A 23718-nucleotide genomic window follows, 5' to 3' on the forward strand; every position below is an offset into this window, starting at 1 on the left:
CTACATATACGGTAATTGATTTTGTCTTGTCTTGTTAAGTAAACTGTAGTGATGTTACAGTTAAGACTCTGTGGCTGAATCTCCTGTCTTGTCCTGCTTTTCTTTCTTAAAAAAAATATTTTTTATCCTACGATTTTGTAACGCCTTTTTTCACCCAGTGTCAATTGCCTATGTAATCCTGGGCGCTACTCTCCCTCTGCCAGCCTAGGGAGAGCCCAGAACTGAGCTCATGCCTCCTTCAATGCATGAGGGGCGAGCAAGCCGCTTCTTATCACCTGACAGGGGAGAGTTTCCCCGGTAGGCCGTAGCACGTGGAAGGAACACGTTATTCCAACCAGTTCCTTTCCCCTCCATTAGGCGCCCCGGCTGACCAGGGGGAGGCAGTATAGAGACCAGGATTACTGCATGTTTTTTGTGAGGCTACCTACCATAGGAGACACAGGGAGAACATGCAAACTCCACACAGAAAGGCCCTTTCACCAACCGGGTATGGGCACTGTTGTCCTGCTTTTCTACACTCTCCGGGCTAGCGTACATGTACACGCAGACCAGCACACAAGGCCTCAGGAAATGATAGGGAGGGCTGTTATTGTGGTGCACTTTCCTTCCTGTGTACACTGTACACACATTCTGCTCCTCACACACACAAACACGGACATGACATCCACCCACACTGTGTTAATAACACACACATATACTGTGTAAGCACACATCTCTCTCTCTTTCAGCCTTTCTGTCTAACACACATAAATATATGCCTTTTATAAATACACACACAGCTGCACATAGCCTGTGTGTGTGTCAGAGGAAGTGTTGGTCTGTGTCTCACTCTGACTCACTGGTCCTCCAAAGGTTTGTTCAAGGCTGAACGACAAAAACACACACATTTGAATCACATTCCTAGGTGGTTTAACTTTAAGTTACAATTTGAATCACATTCCTAGGTGGTTTAAGATACAATTTGAATCACATTTCTAAAGATGTGTCTCAGCCTGGATTCTATAGGACAGTGATGCCTGACTTATACTTCGTCGTATGATGGTGTTGCTCACCAGAAATAGCCGATCTACAACCGTATTATCCAAAGATTCTTTTATACATTTTGAACTTGTGAAATGGGACATTATGCACAATGAGTACTTTAAGTATATTTTGATGCAGATACTTTGGTACTCTTACTGAAGTACATTTTGAATACTATTTTGAATATTTCTACATTGCAGTATTGATGCTTCATTGCTTTTACTTAAGTAAAACATTCTTGCAATCACTGCAGATTTGTACGAGAGCTCAACCAGCTCGTGGTGGAGACGAGACAGGCTCATCAGCTGTTATGTCAGTGTGTCACATCACCTCATCATGTGTATTATATCTGCTTGCTTTGCTCGTAGCATTCCTGTTTTACTGTCCTGTCTAATAAAGTAGAAGTACATGACAAATGAAAGAGTGGCAGAAGTTCCTCCAGGCCAATGGTTCACCCAGTCAGAGCTGAAGCTGACTAATGTGGCCATGCAGGGAAAGGGAAGGGAAGAAGTTGAAATGCGCTCGGGTGGCGCAGTGGTAAAGTACCTGCCCGGTTCGAATCCGCCGTGGATTGCCCTGCCTCGCCCCCTACATTGGCGGCTTCTCAGCTTTCCCACTGTCTGTCTTAATAAAGAAGACGTACTAAAAGCACTGTCTGTGCCTTCATTTTTAAGAGAGAGAGAGGCAGGATGACCTAGTCCAGTCTATTCAGTTGTAGCACAAATAAATGACCTGGAAAACATTATTGTGCTGAAGTGGAGAGAGAGAGAAAGAGAGAGAGAGTCACGTGGGAAAAAAGTTAGAAACTCAAAAGAAATGTTCCAACCGACTCACACAATGCTGAATGTTACCACATGTTGTAGACTTATAATGGTGTCATGATGATGTGAAGGAAATGCTAACTCTCTCTCTCTTTCTCTCTCTCTTTCTCTCTGTCTGTCTCTCTCTCTCTCTCTCTCTCTCTCTCTCTCTCTGTCTGTCTATGTCTCTCTCTCTCTCTCCACCTGCAGCATCCTGTGCCGTCTGTGCCCAATTTCAAGCCATCCATGTCTGTACCAGATTGGCTGCTGGCCATCCAGAACTACATGAAGACTTTACAGTATCCTTTACACACACACACTCTCTCTCTCTCTCTCTCTCTCTCTCACGCACACACATGCACACGCACACACGGGCACCATGGCAACAGATGTGCTAAGCCGAGATGACACCTGTCAGGTGAATTCAATTGAGTTTTTTTTTCTCGCCACAGACGACAGTTCTTCAGACAGCGCGGTGTGACGGGTGTCAACATTCACAAAGTAGAAACAACACCATGCGTCACAGTCTCTGCTGCTCACACTCACTGTCTATATCTGTGGCCAGGCCGCACGTCTGTTCACTGTTGTCTGTACCTACAGACAGACAGACAGACAGACAGACAGACACTGCATCACAGATACATCACAGATAATAGATGCATAGACAGATATATAATTAGTTACATACATACATACTTTCCTTTTTGATGTTTTCTTTTGTTTGTCTTTTTTGTTTTAGTTTTGTTTGTTCTTTTCTTACTTGGATTAGTAAACGTATTTATCAATTGTTTTTCAGTTTTGCTGAATCAAATTACTAAACTCTGTTCATTGATCTGTTTTGATCTTTGATTTTCTATTTAAATGGGGTAGGCAAAATAATCTTTAGCTTCAACCTACACCTTCTCGAACCACTTTAATGTGCATTACTAATATGTACTGTACTATACTTGAATGTCTAAAAAGGACTGTAGCAACTCATAATGTAATAACCTAACCTAACATACAGTAGATCCTGTAGGTAGATGACATGATGACCTGGTTGATACCAGATCCCTGATTATCCTGCCACTGGGAATGCACAAGTCAGTGTGTGCTTAGTGGCGGTACCAAGTGCTCACCCAGATACATTGGGGAGGATTGCTTCAGGAAAGGCATCCGGTGTAAAACTTGTGCCAAATAAAACATGCATAAAACAGGATAAATAAATAGATAGATAGATACACACACAGACATACTGTACATACACATAGATGCTGTAGATAGATACAGTATGATATATAAATATGCAGATGGGGATAGATGATGGATCGATGGATACGCCGTCGATAGATTGATGGACAAACTGTGGTGTCTAGTTACAATAGACAATAATTATTGCAACAAAAAACAACAACAGCAGAAGACTTTATTTAAAGTAATACTAGGTAACGTTTTCAACAAAACTAAAGTTAAATTGTATATCTTTTGCGAGTGGCAAAAGTTTCACAACACCCACTCCGTGAATTTCACCCCCGGAAGCCTTTTATTTATATATTTTCTATTGAACGTGTACGGGGGGGACTTTCCCGGGAAAATGACGTTCCTGGCCAACGTCATGACGTCGTGGCCGACGTCCTCAGGAACTACCGCAACGGTTTCCTGTTTGGCCAGGAACTACCGCACTATTAACAAAAAGGAACCTCACGCTGATTTTAAGATAATGTAGGATTGGAAGATCGAAAAAGAACAGAAAAAGAAAGCACAGCTCATGGTAACTAATGCTCCACTGGCTAAGAGAAACGATCCGTAGATAGTATAAAACAATTAAAAGATCGCTTTTTGAAACGCTTCCGGCTTCCGGTGAAAACGAATGGAATTCTGGGTAATCGAGGACTAGGGAAATTGTATGCAGTGACGGTAGTGACCAGCAGAGGTTGCTAAAAATCGTTAGTTGTGATTTTGCATTGTACAACTTTAACAGAAGAAGAACGTGGGATTGTCCCTAACAATCTGTCACAGATACAACCACACAGGAACGCAGTTCTTCGAGATCAAGAAGAGTCGTCCTCTGTGTGGGTGAGTACAGTACAAACATAGCACAGTGCAAACGATTAAATAAGATAAATAAACCTAATTAGACGCAGCTGAGCTGATCTGTGTTTGATCACAATTGCTCAATTAACCCTTTAAGACCGGGAACGCATCTGTGTCATTTTAAGATCTCTTTGTGCTATAAAAAATTTGCAGATATACAAGCTCATAGCGCGGCACCGAGTGCCGCTCTATGAGCTTGTAGATCTGCTATTTTTTTTTAATCGTGAAAATGTGTGCAAATCTTTGAATATATATATTTTTTAAAGCGAAAAGAAAATGTTTTGCTTCTGGGGGGGTCCCTGGAACAAAATATTTTGAGATGGGGGTCCGCGGCCAAATATATATAATTTTGGGGGCCCTTGACACGTAAAAGTTTGAGAACCACTGATATATTAACATAGGAAAACTGTTTTGTAGAATCGGAACCTCAGGCCTTAATGGGTTAACAGCTCTGAATTAATGACAAGATTTACCCCTTCTTCTTCCACTTCTTCTTCTTCTTCCTCTTCTTCTTCTTCTTCCTCTTCTTCACTCCTGTCCTCCTGAAGGTTGATGGAGACAGCAAGAGAGATGATCAGGGAGTCTCTGCCAATCAAATGCCTCGAAGCCGTCATCCTGGGAATGTATCCTTCACGCACACACACACAAACGCACACACACGCACACACACACACACACACACACACACACACACACACACACACACACACACACACACACACACACACACACACACACACACACACACACACACACACACACACACACACACACACACACACACACACACACACACACAGCCGGGCTGGAAGGCACCCTGGTTTATCTGAGAGTAGAATCAGTTGAGACATGTTGCTGTAATCCCCCCGCCCCCAGAGAACCCAAAGACCCTTGTTGCTTGGCAGTCAAGGCCAGTTCAAAACATACCCCCCCTCCCCCACCCCCACCCCTACCCCCCTGTCAGCCTAACTTCTAAAGCCACCAGCAATGTATCAGCGGCCCAACATTTCTGGCCAAAGGTCAAAGGGCGTTTTCTGCCACTCTGAACCTAATATGGTAACACCATATTACGTGTCAGCCCAGTTCAGCTCACAGCACACACTTCTCTACACAGTGACATATAGAAAGACAGTAGCTAAAAGGATAGAATTATATAATGTAAAGTCTTGTTACTTAGCATCAATACTGCCGGTGTTTCTCTGTTAATAACGCCTGCCTCCGTTATTTGGAGATGAGAGAAAGAGATACAGTATAAGACAGATAAAGGCTAAGCAGGTGTGTGTGTGTGTGTGTGTGTGTGTGTGTGTGTGTGTGTGTGTGTGTGTGTGTGTGTGTGTGTGTGTGTGTGTCTGTCCCCATACGGTGTCAGCTTTCATCCACTCTGTGGTTAAAAAACCGATAGGCCCCAGCGAGAATTGAACTCGCGACCCCTGGTTTACAAGACCAGTGCTCTAACCACTGAGCTATGGGGCCCTGCGTGGCATATCAGGTGTGTATCTACCGTCATCAATGCTTACAGTACACTGTAGCCGGTTTCAGCAAATAGGAGGGAGGGACCACGCCCTAAAGTCACATACCAGTGAACCATTGTTCCACTACTGTCACTGTGTCACCCAGTTTACCCAGGAGATGATTCATTCATTTTCCTTCTCTGTTTGTAGTGGTATAAGGTGACACCATGGTGCGCTAATGGATAGCGACAGTTTAGAGAGGGGAGGGGGAGAGGGGGTTGATTGGCGTGCCATTCAACAAAGGTCGCACGCTCCAAACGACCAAACCTGCCTTCCCCCCCTAAAATAAATAAATAACACAAGATAAATCTAATATCTAATAACGGAGTGGATCTCTGACTTTGTATTCATGATCCACGTCATGGGTTTTAACTCTTTACCTGCCATTGACGAGATTTTTTGTTTTTCTCTGCATGGCTCATCCCGCCGTCGACGAGAAAAACGAGATTTAAAAAAACTTTTAATTTTTCGTTTATCACAAAGGAAGCAGGAGATAACGCGATGAAAATTCACATTTTACCTATTTTTGCGATGTATAACTCTGGCAGTTAAAGAGTTGTTAAGTAATAGCCGATCTACTGACGTCATTGTGAATAGGCTATTTTCGCTGCGCAACATGCTGACTATTTTCGGTTATTTTCGTCTGTTTTCGATTATTATTTTAAGATTAGAGCATATGTTCAGAAGCATCTTCCATAAAATCTTAATAGTCAGGGATAGTTCATATAAAAGCCTTTTTCACAAATCGCACATTAGGACTTGGTCTTATAAACATTTAACCCATTTAATCTGCTAGATTCTGCTATTTCTTTTTTTTGGGAAAAGTTGTCCCGATCTTTGAATATATACATATTTTTAAAGCAAACATTAATTTGTAACTCAAATCTTTGTTTCTGGGGGTGGGGTCCCTGGAACAAGATATTTTGAGATGGGGATCCGCGGCCAAATACATATAATGTTGGGTGGAGGTCCTTGACATGAAAAAGTTTGAGCACCACTGATATTATAGCAACATGCGTTTTTCAGAAACCAGTTAGGATTTCGAAGACATCTGGGCGGCAGTGGCTCAGGGGTAGAGCGGCCGGATGGCAGGTTCCCAGTTTCGATCCCGGGCTCCCCCGGAGTTAGTGACGAAGTGTCCTTGAGCAAGACGCTGAACCCCTAATTGCTCCCGATGAGCAGGTTGGTGCCTTGCATGGCTTCCTCCGCCATCTGTGTGTGAATGGGTGTATGTAAAGTGCTTTGGATAAAAGCGCTATATAAATGCACCATTTACATTTGTAGACGCGTCCCCGGGTTGAATGGGTTAAGTCGTGACATTTTATTGTCTGACGTCAGTTAGTCAGTTATGCAAGCCTTTTGTTTTCTCACTGCATTTTTATGTGAACGGTTTGGATTTGCAGGCAAAATGTCAATAAAGTCGCAAAAGTCACAAGGCTTTTATTATTATTATTATTCATTTCTTCTGGCATATCCACCACGTCACATTGATGACGTCGGCCATCTTCAGATCTGGGGCCAGGCTTCACAGAGCCCTTAGAACCAAGCACCTTGACTTGACATTATAAAAACATTAAAATGTCATTCAAAAAGAAAGAAGTAAAGAAATAGAAATATGTGGTGGTATCATTTTGCACAAAACGTTTGGCGCTGATCAGTCTGGCAGTTTGTGTGATTAGCTCCAGACAGACAGACAGACAGACAGACAGACAGACAGACAGACCCTCTTAAACCATTAAGAATATTCTGGGGGGGTCCCTGGAACAACATATTTTTTGATGGGGGGGGGGTCTGCGGCCAAATACATATCATTTTGGGGGGCCCAAAATTAAATGTTTTTGCCCGCCGACCAAAATATTTTGTTCCAGGGACCCCCAAGAAGCAAAGATTTGAGTTAAAAACTTTGTTTCAAAAAATATGTACAGTATAGTGAATCATATTAACTTACAACAAAGCAAACACTAGAAAACGATAAAACTATTGGAGGGTGAAACAGCTTCATGTTTTCATCACACAGATTGTTAAATCTGTTTTTATGCTTAGGTTTTAAAGCTGATGCTTTAAAACAGGACGGTACCCTCACTACTGTACTAGCCACCAGCAGTACATACTGTAGTGCCCTCATCATAATGCTGCTGTGATACTAGAATGATGAATAGAAATGAAAGGGGACAAGGTCGGAACAGAGGGGGGACTTTATAGAAGGGCTAGAGGCCGGGATTTCATATCCAGCAGCTTATTGATTTACCGAGCTCTACTCAGTATGAATAAAGCTCCTGCCCTCAAGTCAGAGTTAACTGAAAATGAAAACCACCAGACAGGAGGAATAAAAGCAGACAGAAATGCAAGCAGACAGCCAGGCAGTAAATGTAGGCAGAGAGAGAGAGAGACATACAGACAGACGAACAGACAAGAGAGGACAGACAGGCAGAGAGAGAGAGAGAGACATACAGACAATGTTCGCTATTCGCAGAGAATAGCCGATCTACAAGCTCACAATGCATCACTATGCTGGTCTATACTGCAGGTGAGGAGTGGAGAGAGTGAAACCTGTGAACAGAATAATCATTCTTATACATTCTCTTATTGGGCTAAGTTCTACCCAGTGAAATAATAGCCTATAGTGAAATTAAACTATTCCTCATTTGCTTGGGACCCCCTGGAAACCCCTCAAGGACCCCCTGGAGAACCACTGCACTACACTGCACACCGTTGGATCTAGTGCATGGTTCTCAAACTTTTTCGTGCCAAGGACCCCCAAATTGATATATATATTTTTGCCGTGGACCTCAATCTGAAAATATTTTGTGCCAGGGTCCCCCAGAAGAGAAGTTTGTGTTAAAAATATGGATATAGGGGTTAAAATGTATTAACGATTTAGCTGGGGATCCCACTTTGAGAACCACTGATCTAGTGGATGTCTCAAGCTATAGCTCAGCATTTGCTGTGCATTTTATGCTAGCATGTGGCGGTGCACCATATAGCACGCCGCAGGGCAGGCCTGCGAAATGTTGCACGTCTTTCCATTTGACGTTTATGTGAATAGCCTTGTGGGCTAGTGCAGCGGTAGATAGGACTATCATAGCCTTGTGTACGCTCAGATAAACCTGTCAGCGGGGGTATAAGGTTGCTGTAGATAGTGTTGTGAGTGCCGAGGTCTGAGATTCGTTTGTTCACCGAGGGGCTTTACAAAAATATCCATTTAGAGCTAGAGTTAGATTAGAAGGCATGTGACCCCATGGTCGCGAGTTCAAATCCCCCCAGGCACGGCTATCGGTACAGAGGTTTGAAGAAGACACGGTTTGAACAGATTTTGAGTGAGTTCCTTGAAGAGACGTTATCTGATTAGAGGTGGCCATAAGGTTAAAAGGTTGATAGTTTGAATCCTTGGAATGTTGCCGGTAAAGTGATTACAACTGCATGTGCTAGTCCCACGCAGTTCATTTAGCACTAATTATCAGGTCAGAGGGGCTAGGAAGAGGTTAACCACTTTCCAACCTGGCATCCCTATTTTGGGCATAAGTGAAAATAGCATTATAGATAGAAATAGCAAGCTATTTTCGTTATTTGTTGTAAGTGGTTAACTGTCTGAGACTGTACAGAGAGTATTTGTGTGATTTAGTGCAACACTGAGAGTCCAGAAATGGTGCATTGACATATCGCCTTATTTTAGCCGATCTACACCCTCAGGTTGTATCTGATATATTTGCCGAATGTACGCCTAGTAGGACATGCCTAGAATAGGGACACTGAGTTTCAAGTGGATAAAGGCAATTATCAGGGTAGGAAAGTGGCCATGGTCAGTCACTGCATGGTTCAAATTCCCACATCGCACGGCCCAACCTGGGTGAGAGGAAAGTTCATTTATAATGCTCTTCGCTCCCTCAACACTACATTGTTTTTTTTCTAATGCGTCTCCTTCCCTCCAAGTCTAAGATCATGTTGTTGTTGTTTTGGAGAACATGATATGAATGTAGCTGCTTTTGACCTGAGAGAAGAAGAGTACTGTAGCCCGCAGCTAGCTAGGCTCTTGACAGCGGAGGAGGCGGCAGCAGCGCATGACTAGCGGTGAAACAATGAACCCCATACAGTACATGAAAGTGATCCTCTGTGTTTGTCTCCTCTATCTTTAGTGGTGTCACTTTGGTTGGGGGTTGTGGGGGGAGGGGGGGGGGGTTCAGAAAGAGAGACAAAGCAGATGAGAAAGTTTTACAGAAGTGTACAGCCGAGAGAGAGAGATGGGAGAGAGAGGGAAAGCAATTTTGCTATGATCTACTTTTCGGTTACCAAGATGCGCACCAGACTATGAGTCATTACTCACCCTTCAAGACAGAAGAATGGAAAGATACTGCATAGGGAAGTTTTAGCCCCTTAATTGGCCTGGATTCTGGATTCCCCCTTTAGAAATCTGGCTGCCCCCCTCCTCCACCAGAGCCCAAATATCCATGAAAAAAACTATCAAACCATCCCATTCCAGTCTTTTAAATGTCAAATAGAATGTACTTTTTATTAAACTTACACAGTATTGTTTTTGGCTATTAGTGTGTACATTCCAGTACAGACCTTCAAGTTTATCCTCCGTTTCATCGTATTTAATGGATACTGTTAATATTAGAGTGTGGAGGGGAAAAAAACAACCAAAAATAATTAAACCTTAAAACGATCACTTGCAAAACAAAACATACAGTCTTATATAACAGCATGGCCTCCCTTTCCAATCTTTAGCTATGGATGGTAATTTACTATTATGTGCACATTGTGAAAGAAGACACTCAAGTCACACTGCACTGTTGAACAGTGTTGCCAGGTCTGCTTATTATAAGCGACTTTTGGCTTGTATATAATTGGTAGTTGCTCTTTGTTGGGCTCGTTTCTAAAGTGTAGTTGCTTATTTGGGCTTGCTTAAAAAAAAAAGAAGATTATTGTTTAAGTCAGTGGACCCCCAAATTAATGTGTATTTTGTCCACAGACCCCCATCTGAAATTAGAATCGTGTGCCAGGGACCCTCCCTTACCAGATTTATGTTGCTAAAATGTTTTCAAACATATTCCACATTTTGCACATTTTCTTTCCTCGAGATTTTTTTTGAAAATAGCAGATCTACAAGCTTGTAGGTCGGCTATTTTCAAACAGCTGACGTATATAGGTTTAAAGTGCTCATGTGTTAGTCTGGCAACACAACACTGCTGTTGAGTAATGCAGCCACACTATAGGCTATAGCCGCTTGTTTTCATGTCGACCAGTGTGGCGCTCTTTGTCTCCTTTGACCACATGTAACTTAGCGATGACTTTCACTTCCCCAGGCATTTCCTGGTGCGGACTGTTTATGCTGTGTTTGTTTATGGCCGCGGGTTTATTGTTTATACATAAGCGTCCCCATTAAGTAGGCACGTGAATGCCAGCTGGTCCTCCTGGGAACCGTACAACAACAGGAGCAAAATACAATTTGTGCTTTACAGTACAAACAGCTCTCACTAATGGGTGAGATGAAACGAGTCGAGTCTAATTCATTTAAATGGCACATTTCGGACGGGCGTAGACTCAATCAGTGTGCTTAAAAATAAACACCAGAATAGGCAAATATCCAACATGAGGAATATTGTCCAAATCTGTGACAAATTGTCTTCAGATGTGAGACTTGAAGTCTTTGAAGAATCTTTGAAAAGTCTTTAGAAAGTCAGCTTGGTCCTCAAGCCACAGCATAAAAATGTCTTTCATTAGCTCCTGAATACCATTATGAAACCGCAATGATGTTTTATCACTCCTGTCTTTCACACTCTATTTATTTAGCATAATGGGATGCTGCACCTCTCCAGTAAACCTGCTGAAGAGGAGAGGGAACATAATTAACACTTGTCACCAACTTTGACAAATTCTCTGCTATAACACGAGCTTCACTCAGCAGAACTACATACTCACAAGAGTTTTTTGTGTGATTGTTAACGCTTTGCAGATTCCACTTTAACCACTAAAATTTATTTTGTTCACCGGAGTAACTCGGTCCCCCTCCTATTTAACCTATACATCAAATTGTTCACCTATTATGATGACATGCCCAGAATAAGGACCTAGGGTTCAAGTGTTTAACCATAGAGACTTTATGCGATGCATGTACGTTATAGTTATAGTTATTTTTTCCTATCACCCCATGGAGACTTGAATTCATGGATATTTTATGTTTTTTGTCGCATTCCTAAGCCAATAATGTGATGACCCGCGGACAGGTAGGCAGCGGTTCCGGTAGGAGACACAAAGGAGACTCTTTGTGTCTCCTACCGAAACCGCTGCCGTTCATCAAATTATTGGCTTAGGAATGCGACAAAAACTAAAAAAATATCCATGAATCCAAGTCTCCATGGGGTGACTAATCGATAGGAAAAATAAGTAGTTTTTGGGTGAACTATCCCTTTAAGGCAGAAGTCACACCAGCTTTAGAGTTGAACATCATGGCTCTCTTGTTCTCCTGATGGTAGTGGATTCATGTTATGTCATTTAACGTCCTTATCAAAGTGGTATGATGTCGGCTGGAGCAAGCCGCCCATCAGACTAAAACTGACGTCATTATGCAAGCAGTCATGAATGGAATGGACTGCAGCTCTCAGATTAGAGTTCGGAGCTGGATTAGTTGACTGACAGATGACAGTTACAGCTAGTTGTAATGGGATCTGACAGAGGAGCAACAGATGCTACATTGTTGTTCTCATGCGCAGTGGTTCTCAAACTGTGAGGTCCGGGGACCCCCAGCTGTCCTTGGGGGGGTTCCAGGGGGTCCCCAGCATAATTAGTTAATATGGCATCACAATCATTTTAACCACTTTGACCATATGTTATACTTTGGTATAGCTCACAGCGTGTCACAAAGTGAGGCACTGTGAGCTTGTATATCTGCTATTTTTTTTTAAATCATGAAAATGTAATTGAAATTCCCACGTTGGGAACCAGTGGTATACACAGCACCTCAAGTCTTTTTTTTGCAGGGTTTCTATGGCAACCATTACCACACCCACCTGCTGAAAGAGAGAGCGAGGGGGGGAGAGAGAGAGACAGATTATGAGTTTTCTTGAGAATTTCAGAGAAATACTGACTTCTGCTCCAAATGTTCTGCATCAAAGTGTGTTCAGAGTTAATGTTCCATGGAAAGGTGTGTGTGTGTGTGTGTGTGTGTGTGTGTGTGTGTGTGTGTGTGTGTGAGAGAGTGTGAGTTGTTGTAGTGCACTGATATTGTTATTCATCTGAATGCCAGTGATTCCAGCACACACACAAACAGTGCATACTGTAGGTGCATATAAAACATGCACATGGACATACACACTAGGCTGACACAGCAGGGTGTCTTAACAGACCCGTTTCCAGAACCGTTTTTTATCACACTATCAGAGCTGCTATGTGGACTTCACGTCTTCTATACAGTTACAATAGCCAAAGAAATCTGAAATGACACAGATGCATTCCCGGATTGAATGGGTTCAAATTGTCTTATGGGTGGATAGTGGACGTCACAGACGTAACATCCAGATTGGATTGGCCAAGCTTCGTGTGATGTTGCTCTCTGATCAGCGCTACTTAATTTTATAGTACAAAATGTAGATGTTCAGCCTCTAGTTGTAATAGCATATAGCATATCTACAATTTCAGCGCATCGCGACACATTGTGAGCTTGCAGATCTATTTGAGCTATATTTTAACATTCAGAAACATTTATGATCATATCATCAATATATTACGATACCATTTTATCGCGGCAATATCTATATTGAGAAAACAAATCAGATCTTCCCCAGCCCTATGTGCACTTTTGTGAAAGACACACACAGAGAGAGAGAGAGAGAAGAGTGTGTGTGTGTGTGTGTGTGTGTGTTGTGTGTGTGTGTGTGTGTGTGTGTGTGTGTGTGTGTGTGTGTGTGTGTGTGTGTGTGTGTGTGTGTGTGTGTGTGTGTGTGTGTGTGTGTGTGTGTGTGTGTGTGTGTGTGTGTGTGTGTGTGTGTGTGTGTGTGTGAGAACAGCTTGTATTGGCTGCGGCGCTGCAGAGAACACAAGGTGAACAGATTGCTACAGTCGGAGCAGTCACAGTGTTGAAGCACTGAAGGATAATTTATGTTGTACTCCATCACCCCACCGCCTCGCTCTCTGAAACAACCCGTTTTCCAGTGAGTAGCACGACCCATCCATCACCATTAAGCTACGACACAACTACACAGTCAATTCTGAGCGTTCATTTAACTCTGAGAGTGTAAGAACTGACTCTTTCAGGTTTCTTCATTTAAATAAGCACAGCTAATAACTGTCCTTAGTCTCTACTCTGCCACTCACTTTCCCTATCTTGCTTTCTCCTCCGTCTCTCTGTCTCTCCTTCTCTGTCTCTCTGTGTTTCCTTCTGTCTCTCCTTCTCTGTCTCTCTGTGTCTCCTTCTGTCTCTGTGTCTCCTTCTCTGTCTGTCTGTCTGTCTCTGTGTGTGTGTCTCCTTCTGTCTCTCCTTCTCTGTCTCTCTGTGTCTTTTTCTGTCTCTCTGTCTGTCTGTCTGTCTGTCTGTCTGTCTGTCTGTCTGTCTGTCTGTCTGTCTGTCTGTCTGTCTGTGTGTGTGTGTGTGTCCTTCTGTCTCTCCTTCTCTGTCTCTCTGTGTCTCCTTCTGTCTCCCTCTGTCTCTCTGTGTCTCCTTCTGTGTCTCCTTCTCCGTCTCTCTGTGTCTCCTTCTGTCTGTGTCTCTTTCTGTCTCTTTCTGTCTCTGTCTTCTTTTCTGTCTGTCTCTGTCTCCTTGTCTCTGTGTGTCTCCTTCTGTCTCTCCCTCTCCTAGGTCCTATTAAGTAATAGTCGTAATAACGACGATGGATGTAACGATTATCACTAGTATGCTGTATATCATGTCCAGGGAGCTGTGTAATGGAAGGATCTACCAGCATCACCTTTTAAAAGCATCTGGGAAAATACACACAACACGCGATACACATTAACCACTTAAGCCCTGTGTTATATACCTTAACTGACCCTCCTGTGTGGGACCCAGCTACCTGACCAACGGTCTGACGTCTCTGGAGCGCTTCCCCATCAGCTTTAAGACCCAGTTCTCGGGCCACTGCTTCCACCACGTGGTGCTGGGCGTCTACTTCAACGGCCGCTACGGGGCGCTGGGCATGAGCCGCAGGACGGACCTCATGGACAAGCCCCTCGTCCACCGCACCCTGGGGAGCTGGTGGCCGAGTTCGAGAACTCCTACAAGAAGTACCAGCACACGCTGAAGAAGGTAGGGGTGTGTGTGTGTGTGTGTGTGTGTGTGTAAACAAACCTCAGTTTGTTTAGTGCTGCAATGGCTTAAGGCAGTGGTTCTCAACCAGTGGATCAACGTTTGCCTGTTATCTCTCCTATGATGGTACCAACATCAATACAGCATGGAATTGTGGACAAAATCTTAACAATAACAAAATATATAAGTCCTGGGTCTGAGAGGCCAAATCTCATCAAATGGTGGTCCGTGGCACAAATGCCCAATAAATAATTGACCTTGATATGAAAAGGGTTTAAAACCACTGGCTTAAGGGACAAGACGTCTACTAAAACACACTTTTAGCCATTTCAAAGTGCTGTATATCTTTGTCTAGATGGCATGAGTCTGAAGTGACGATGTAGGGGACGATCATCAGTGTCATTTGCTATTGTGTTGTGCTAAACGTGTGATGGCCTTATTGTTCACATCAGAAAGTGTGGGTGTGGAAGTAAGGCAATACGGGTAATACTGAAAGTTTGTTTTGTTAGACATGGACAATATAGTGAAGAAACATGGGGAACAATGCAACAGAACAGGTTGAATAATGCTTTTGTACAGTAATGACATATAATGAAATAACTCTCTCTCTCTCTCTCTCTCTCTCTCTCTCTCCTCTCTCTCTCTCTCTCTCTCTCTCTCTCTCTCTCTCTCTCTCTCTCTCTCTCTCTCTCTCTCTCTCTCTCTCTCTCTCTCTCTCTCTCTCTCTCCCCCCCCTCCAGGTGAAGATCGGTCTCTACGTGCCCCACGACCCTCACGTCTTCCAGCCAATCGAGTGAAAGCACCTGGTGTTGAACGCGGCGAGGCTGGAGCCCAGGAGATGAGGAAAGAGCTGGAGAAACATGGCCGAGACATGAGGATGAAGGCAAGCAACTTTTTCTGTTTTTGAACTTCAATCCTGAAAAGTAAAAGCTTTGGACATATGAGGTTTCCACCCGACAGAGACGATACCCATACGCACACATGTTGTGACTGACACACATACCAAAATACCCTTACAGCGTCATACCACAGTGGCTTAAGGTGTGTGTGTGTGTGTGTGTGTGTGTGTGTGTGTGTGTGTTGTGTGTGTGTGTGTGTGTGTGTGTGTGTGTGTGTGTGTGTGTGTGTGTGTGTGTGTGTGTGTGTGTGTGTGTGTGTGTGTGTGTGTGTGTGTGTGAGGAGTGTGGATGTGGGCTGGACTGCAATTCAGCAAGATATGTGGGTCACTCGGTGTACTCACTCACAGCTGTCACACGCACACAGTGTCAGGCTTTAGTCAGCTGTGCTGTGGGTTTGTCTGGGACTTAACTGTAATTGGTTATAAGCCATATAAAATGAATTGATTATAAATAGAAATGTGTGTGTTTGTGCGTGCGTCTGAGCTTCCATAGAATGTGAAGAACTCACGAGACCCACCCAGTTAATACATAAAAACAAGATATAAAGTTCTAAGAACTTTTCTCCACACACACACACACACACCAACATGTTGACCCATATTATTATGAGAAGCACGTGAGTGATGTGACCAGCTGTAGAATATGAGCTATTTCCTGTTTTCTGCCCTGCATCCTGTCCAGGAAACCACCGGCCTCTCTCTGTGTGTGTGTGTGTGTGTGTGTGTGTGTGTGTGTGTGTGTGTGTGTGTGTGTGTGTGTGTGTGTGTGTGTGTGTGTGTGTGTGTGTGTGTGTGTGTGTGTGTGTGTGTGTGTGTGTGTGTGTGTGTGTGTGTGTGTGTGTTTCGTATCCTTAAACTTCCTTAAAGTTTTCTGAGCCTCTGTCATATTTAATTATATATAGAGATCACATTTAGATTCATGGCAAGAAAAAACTGTAATGTGTGTGTGTGTGTGTGTGTGTGAGTGTGTGTGTGTGTGTGTGCGTGTGTGTGTTCACACTGAGTCACATGTTCCATCTCCATGCGAGTTTTGTTCTGCTGCTGAGCTTTTAATGATAGCTTCAACTGATGTATTCATCACACACACACACACACACACACACACACACACACACACACACACACACACACACACACACACACACCGATGAAAAAGAGAGTGGCATAGTGAGGTAATTGCACACAGACACACAACTTCACAAAAGCAAAACACAAGTACACAAACGCAACAGTATTGTTTTCCCACAATAATATTTTGTTGCTGTCAGGCAGAAACCTCTTATCTCTATATTATTTTTTCATAAATAAAGCCCTACGTGATCATACAGTGTCGCTTCGAAACGCCGCGTTTCGAGCTTGTAGATCTGCTACTTTTGATGCTTTTCAATTTGAATCCTGAAAAGTAACAGTTTTGGACATATGAGGAGATGATTTGTCACTTTAACTACTCTTAACATGGCATCTCTATGTATGGCATGTTATTACCAGCAAAATTCAAGGTTTTTGAAAGAACTGCGAAAAATGTACGGTCACAGGTCAAGGTCACAGCGTGTCGCATCACGATGCTTTGTGAGCTTGTACATCTGCTATCTTCACACATAATATAGGACTTACAGTAAGTGGTTTATACTCTTGAGTTCTAAGGGCACAGCAGAACAGTGATTATTAGAGCTACACTAGAGCTTAATTGATTTAATAGGAACTGGGGGGGAAAGTGTTAAGCTCTTTAATAACCGTGAGAATGTCTCAGGGCATTGGTGGGAAAAAGTATAAAAAACCTGAGCCTTTAGGTCTAATTTACATTTTGTCGCTTTCAGGCAAAAACCTTCATATATACATTTTTTATATTTTTTCGTAAATGTATGCCCTTCTACATCATACAAGAGAGTCGCACAAAAGTAGTGCAAATAGCTGATCTACAAGCTCACAATGGGTTGCGACGTGATCAGTTACTGTGAGAGGCGCTGTTTTTTTTATTTTATTGAATACTTTATCAGTCAGAAATGTAAACAGCATGTCAGACATTAAGGCTAAAAGGATAACACAAAAAAGTCCAGGGGACTTGTTTCCATTGTGGTCATATGTATTCAATTCATCAACATAGCATAAAATAATACACACAACACTGTGTGTGTGTATGTCTGTATTGTATGCATATTGTGTATGCATATTGTTAGCCTGGAAACCAGACGAATCTGCCATGTCAAAAAAAAATCTTGGCAGATTTGGTCTGGCACCGCTCAGTTGTGATTGGATTTCACTCCCTCCGAAGTAGGGTTTATCACCAGAGGATTTTTTTTTTATTCGCCCCTTGGAAATGCAGGTTCCACACAGAGATTCCAGACTAATATCTACGCAGTGATATTAGTCTGGCCATCTCAGGCTAGCATATTGTAAACACAATATGACATGTCATCAACAAATACAAAACACTATCTATATTACAATTGGCAAACTGGCTGAACCAGGGAACGAAAAAATAAAAAACTGCGCACTGCGCATGCGTATGCACCGCTGTTGCCAGATCGTGCGCGAGCAACAAGCAACCAGCTTCATGAAAAAACACAAAGCTGCGCACTGCGCATGCGTCGACGCACTTTCTCTAACCAATTTACACCCACTTCACGCTTACAACACCTGGACATGGCAACCCAACCTCACTCTCCGAGCCTATCAGCGTCGTCGCTCATCGTTCTGTGATTGACAGCAAAAGTTGGCCAATCAGGTGGCGAGTTCGAGTGAGCCCGAATGGCTCCGAGTGCAGCCGACCAAACACCAACGGCAGCCATTGTTGTTTGTGCGAGTCAGGGTGCGAGTGCCTTCACTTCTTACTTTCGGTTATAAAACGCTCTCAAACTTCTTCTTTGAGGCACGGAATTTACTTTTAACATATCGTTTGGATAGAATTTAGTTGTTTCACTTCATATGTGTGGTCAATTAATCATGACAGAGCCTATTTAAAAATAAAAATTCAGAGAACCGGCAGGGGCGGCCAGTCACACGCATGTATCCGAATAAGGCAACCTATTTTGGGCATGGCCATCTCAAAAGTCCCGTTGCGTCACATTAGTCGCGGAAACGCGCCAGAGACGGGGAGAGAGTGACACCACGCACGTCTCTGTGTGTGTGTGTGTGTGTGTGTGTGGTGGGGGTGGGGCGGGGGGGACAGCCATGCGCGCACACAGGGAGAGAGGGGGAGAGAGAGGGAGGTTGGGAGAGAGAGAATAGTGAGCCAAACACAACGACAGAATTTTCGCTGACGGACAGAGAGAGACAGAGAGACATAGAGGGAGAGAGAGAGAGAGGAAGAGAGGGAGGGAGGGAAAGAGAGAGAGAGGGAACGAGGGAGGGAGAGAGAGGAAGACAGGGAGAGAGAGAGGGCCAGAGGGGAGAGAGAGAGAGAGACAAGGAGATGGAGAGAGAGGGAGGACGGTCAGGACGCGATGCGTTGTTAAAAATGTAAAAACTTTTTTGGGGCAATTTTTTATCCACGATTTTTGAAACCCAAATAAGCGAGCCCTCGCTTATTTTGCGCGGATGTAATTTGTTTGTCATTGTGGTGAATGTTGTGTGTACTGCTGATGTTTGTTGTGTGAAGCTTAATGTCAGAGTGTTTGTGTTGGAGCGCCTCAGTGCGGCTGCAGAGTTCATGTGCAACATCTTGCATGCGTGGCTGTGGCTTTACAGTTTTCCTTCGCCGTGTCTGTAGGTCACGGCCTGGAGACCCCAGGGTCTCCAGGGACCCCTAAGGGGGGGGGGGGGCAACCCTCTGGGTTTTTTTTTTTCATGATTTTGTACCCCCAAACGATATTTTCTTTGGGGGGGGTTGGGGGGGGGGCTTCTAGTTATGTACAATGGAGAAAAGGAAAAAAAACATTTACATTTACCTTCCCCTTGTGGTCTAGCTCCTGATAGATGTTTCTTCTGGCCAATTTCGAAAGAAACTGTTGATTCACATCCTTTGAATGGATGGTGTCGGGGCATTCCACATTTTGATGGCAGTATAAAAACCATCCAAACCAAGCAAACAGAAACGTGACACTGTCTGTGTGGGTTCAGTTCAGTGGTGGCATGGAGTGTTGCCAGATTCTGTGAGAGAAACAAGCAACCAGGTCTAGGACAACAAGCCCAATAGAAGCGACTATGGGCCACATGAGCACTTTAAACATATGCATCTGCTATTTGAAAATAGCAGATCTACAAGCTCACAACGTCTGAGCTTGTAGATCTGCTATTTTCAAATGACATCTTGAGGGGAAATAATTATAATAAGCAGACCTGGCAACACTGGTGGCATGAGGCCCTGTGCAGCGCTCTACCACTCAGCAGGCCATGCATGCAGGCGTTTCACCTGCAGTGACATCATTCTGTCTGCAGGCACTACTGCAACTCAAGCATTTCCACAAGATGTATGAACCCTCTCTCTCTCTCTCTCTCTCTCTCTCTCTCTCTCTCTCTCTCTCTCTCTCTCTCTCTCTCTCTCGCCATCTCTTACCCCCCCCCTCTCTTTCTCCCTGTACATCTCTCTCTCTCTCTCTCTCTCTCTCTCTCTCTCTCTCTCTCTCTCTCTCTCTCTCTCTCTCTCTCTCTCTCTCTCTCTCTCTCTCTCTCTCTTCCCCCCCCCCCCCTACCTCCTCCTCTTTGCTTTTTACCTGGATTATCCAGGTCAAGGTCAGTCACTATAGTTACTATTGTCTCTAACACACACACACACACACACACACACACACACACACACACACACACACACACACACACACACACACACACACGGCCATATGAGCTGAATACCCTTGTGGTCGCTGCTACTGGAGAGGATATTGTCTCTTCCATTGTTTCATTGTCTCTGGTTTTGGTTTGGTTCTCTGTTAACGAACTCAGTCCATTATCAAAGTATAGCAAGAAATGTCAAATAGTAAACCCAGTTGAGCCACTTTCAACAAATCAGCATTGAGCCATAATTGATTGTTTTCGATGAATTGAGTACAAAGGACCCCAATGGAAACAGTGCTTTCTTGGGTTCAAAATCCTCTTACCAGACCTTGTATTGAACTGTACTTCCCTGTGCTTGTCTTTGCAAACTGCTAAAAAGTATTCAATCAATAACAGCGGGAGATCGGCTTGAGTTAATCAAAATGCACATAATTGTCGTGAATATTAAATATATCATATTTAAAACAGATTTCCATATGGACTCGGGTAGTGGTGGACCACCAGTGAATGGTCCCAGGGGGTCCCCAGCAAAATGTGTTAACACATTTTAAGTTAACCCCTTTATCCATAGTTTATACATTGGCTGTTCAAAAATAGCAGATGTACACGCTCACAGCACGGCACAGATCCACATTGGAGCCATGCCGTTCACATGTGGATCCCCAGATCCACTTTATTCTGGTCTATTTTTTCTTTTTCAGGAAATTACTTTTTATTTTCCAGGAAATTGCTTTTTTTATATATATATATATAGTATATGTATAGCTCCCCCATAAAGGGATCTCAGATTGGCTTAGAGAGAGTACAATACATCAATCCATGAAACTGATATTAGGTTGCCTTAACTACACAGGATATTGAAAATCACAAAAGAAAGAAACAGGTTAAATGTATCATTTCACCGGCTTTCTTTCCCACGTTGAAAAACATATCGTCGCTGTCGGGGTGCTCCTTCCATTCCGACATCTCACTACTCCGACTAGTGGCTTCCGCGTGCGGTTAGGGTTAGGGTTAGGGTTAGGTATAGGGTTAGTAACCGTCGGAAAGGCGACATGTCGGAAAGCCGACATGTAACCGTCGCTGTCGTGCAGAAACCTCCTATCTCCATATTTCAACTTTAATTCGTAAATTCATGCCCAACTTCATCATAAAAGAATGTTGCACAAAAGTAGTGAAAATAGTCGATCTATATACAGTCTCACTGTGAGCTTGTAGATTGATTTTGGACTGACAGAGACGAAACACATTATGCATATTATTCCCGTATTTTGCAGGCCCCTACATAATGACTCTGGATTCCCTTTTATGTCTTTGAATGCCTTTTTTAATGCTTTATTTAAAGCACCTTGAACTGACTTTGTGAATGAAATGCCCTATACACATAAAGCCTTGCCTCAGGCATTACTATCACACACAAAAACTCAGTGTATTATTAGCCTTGTTTCAGAATCACTAGATCGGCTATTTCGGTGCGCAACACTGTTACGCAGCAGTGGTGGACACTTTTTACCTAATTAAAAGTATCAATACTGCAATGTAGAAACACTGTTACAAGTAAAAGTCTGGTTATCAAAATTTACTTGAGTAAAAGTACAAAAGTGTTAGCATCAAAATATACTAAAAGTACTAAAAGTAAAAGTACTCATGCAGAATGTCCTGTTTCACAATGTGAAACGGGATTAAAGTTTATCAAAATCTTTTGAAAATAGCAGATCTACAAGCTCAACGTACAACGCGTCGCGATGTGACGCGTTGTGAGCTTGTAGATCGGCTATTTTCAAATAGCCTAAGTATGCATAGGGCTGAAGTGGTTAATGAAATTAAACATATTTTGTAATAATAATCAAAATCTACAAAGTAACTAAAGTTTTCAAATAATTGTAGTGGAGTAAAAGTACAAAATTTGAAATACTCCAGTAAAGTAAAAGTACCAACAGTTTTTTACTTAAGTACAGTACATGAGTACATGTACTTAGTTACTTTCCACCACTGACCCGCAAGTATCAGGTTTAACAAATATGAAAGCATGTTAAGTTGCATTGTGATTTTCAGCATCATGGTCACCATGGTTTTGTTTGTGTATCTGTTTACCGTTCAGATCCTCAAGTCCTCCAGCGCCCAATCACCAATCAAAGAACGCAGCAGGGGGAAGTCCTTATCGCCACGGAGACGACAGAGCAGCCCCACACGACGACACCGCAGAGACAAATCGTACGTGTTTTTTCGTGTGTGTGTGTGTGTGTGTGTGTGTGTGTGTGTGTGTGTGTGTGTGTGTGTGTGTGGTTTACTGGCGAGGTCTTTCTGCTTTCTTCCCCTCTCCTCATCCTCTTCCTGTGTCATTTTCCTCTGTTTAATTCGTTCTGTTTCCCTTTAACCCATTAAGACTTGAAGACGATTAAAAAAAATTCAAAGATTCAAAGTTTTCTGATAAACGTATGTTGCTCAATATGTGGTATGTAGTGCTCAAACTCTTTCATGTCAAGGACCCCCAAAATTATGTGTTTGGCCCCCATCTCTAAATTTTTTGTTCCAGGGACCCCTTAGAAGCAAAGATTTGAGTTACAAATGTTCGCTTTAAAAAAACATATATATTCAAAGATTTGCACAAAAGTTCACAATTTTTCAAAAATAGCAGATCTACAAGCTCGCGGCGTGGCACGAAGTGACGCGCTGTGAGCTTGTAGATCTGCTATTTTTGAATAGCCAAAGTATAAAATATGGCTAAAATCTAACATGACACAAATACCTGGTTTTAATGGCTTACGGCAGTGGGGTCCGGGGACCCCCAGGGGTCCTTGAGGTGCTTCCAGGGGGTCCCCCAGCAAAATCTGTTTCAACCACTTTAACACTACTTATACTTTGGGTATTCAACAATAGGCGATCTACAAGCTCACAACGCGAGCTTGTAGATCTGCAATTTTCAAAGAATCTTGGTTAGTTGCCCACGTTTTCTTTTGAAAGTCTGATTGGGAGGATGATCCATTTACTAGTTGGAATTCTGTTCCATAATATGACCCCTCTGTAATTGACACCGAACTGCCCCCTAGTGGTCTAACATCTGGGTGCATGTAGACGATTTTCCCGCCTGGTGTTTTCAAGACAGATTCTGCTAACAGCAACAAACCAAAAACCCACTGGTTTGGAGTATAGGGCATATAGCTGTGACAGCCATTTTGTTGTGCCACAGATAGTAACCCCATACATTTTTCCCATGGAGATTTCCGAAAGTATTTATATAAATAATTTTAAGCCTGGAGCCAATAAGCCATCCAGGCTCCTGGTGAATCCTTTGATTCTGTGTCAAAACATATTTGAAAACCGCAAATAAAAAGGGTATTTATTAAGTATAGTATATAATATAATTAAATATTCACTGGTTTGTAGTATGCTGTAGCCTTTCATGTATCTTTCTCCTCCTCCCGTGGTCACTGTCCGCATCGCCCTCCCTCCTTCTCTCATTTC

At 43.1% G+C, this 23718-nt stretch overlaps 1 protein-coding gene across 1 annotated transcript in view; it reads left to right on the forward strand.

Moving 5' to 3' along the window:
• Nucleotides 1–23718, forward strand: part of vash2 (vasohibin 2) — a 51350-nt gene that overhangs the window by 13796 nt on the left and 13836 nt on the right. Inside the window, 9 exon segments of the mRNA XM_080452357.1 lie at nucleotides 2034–2122; nucleotides 3822–3878; nucleotides 4445–4519; nucleotides 14409–14584; nucleotides 14587–14645; nucleotides 15386–15439; nucleotides 15443–15470; nucleotides 15473–15528; nucleotides 22355–22467. Of these exon segments, the coding sequence (XP_080308483.1) occupies nucleotides 2034–2122; nucleotides 3822–3878; nucleotides 4445–4519; nucleotides 14409–14584; nucleotides 14587–14645; nucleotides 15386–15439; nucleotides 15443–15470; nucleotides 15473–15528; nucleotides 22355–22467 (707 nt within the window).

This window comes from Gymnoscopelus braueri, assembly GCF_963280865.1.
Source record: "Gymnoscopelus braueri genome assembly, chromosome: 16".
Taxonomy (NCBI): Eukaryota; Metazoa; Chordata; class Actinopteri; order Myctophiformes; family Myctophidae; genus Gymnoscopelus; species Gymnoscopelus braueri.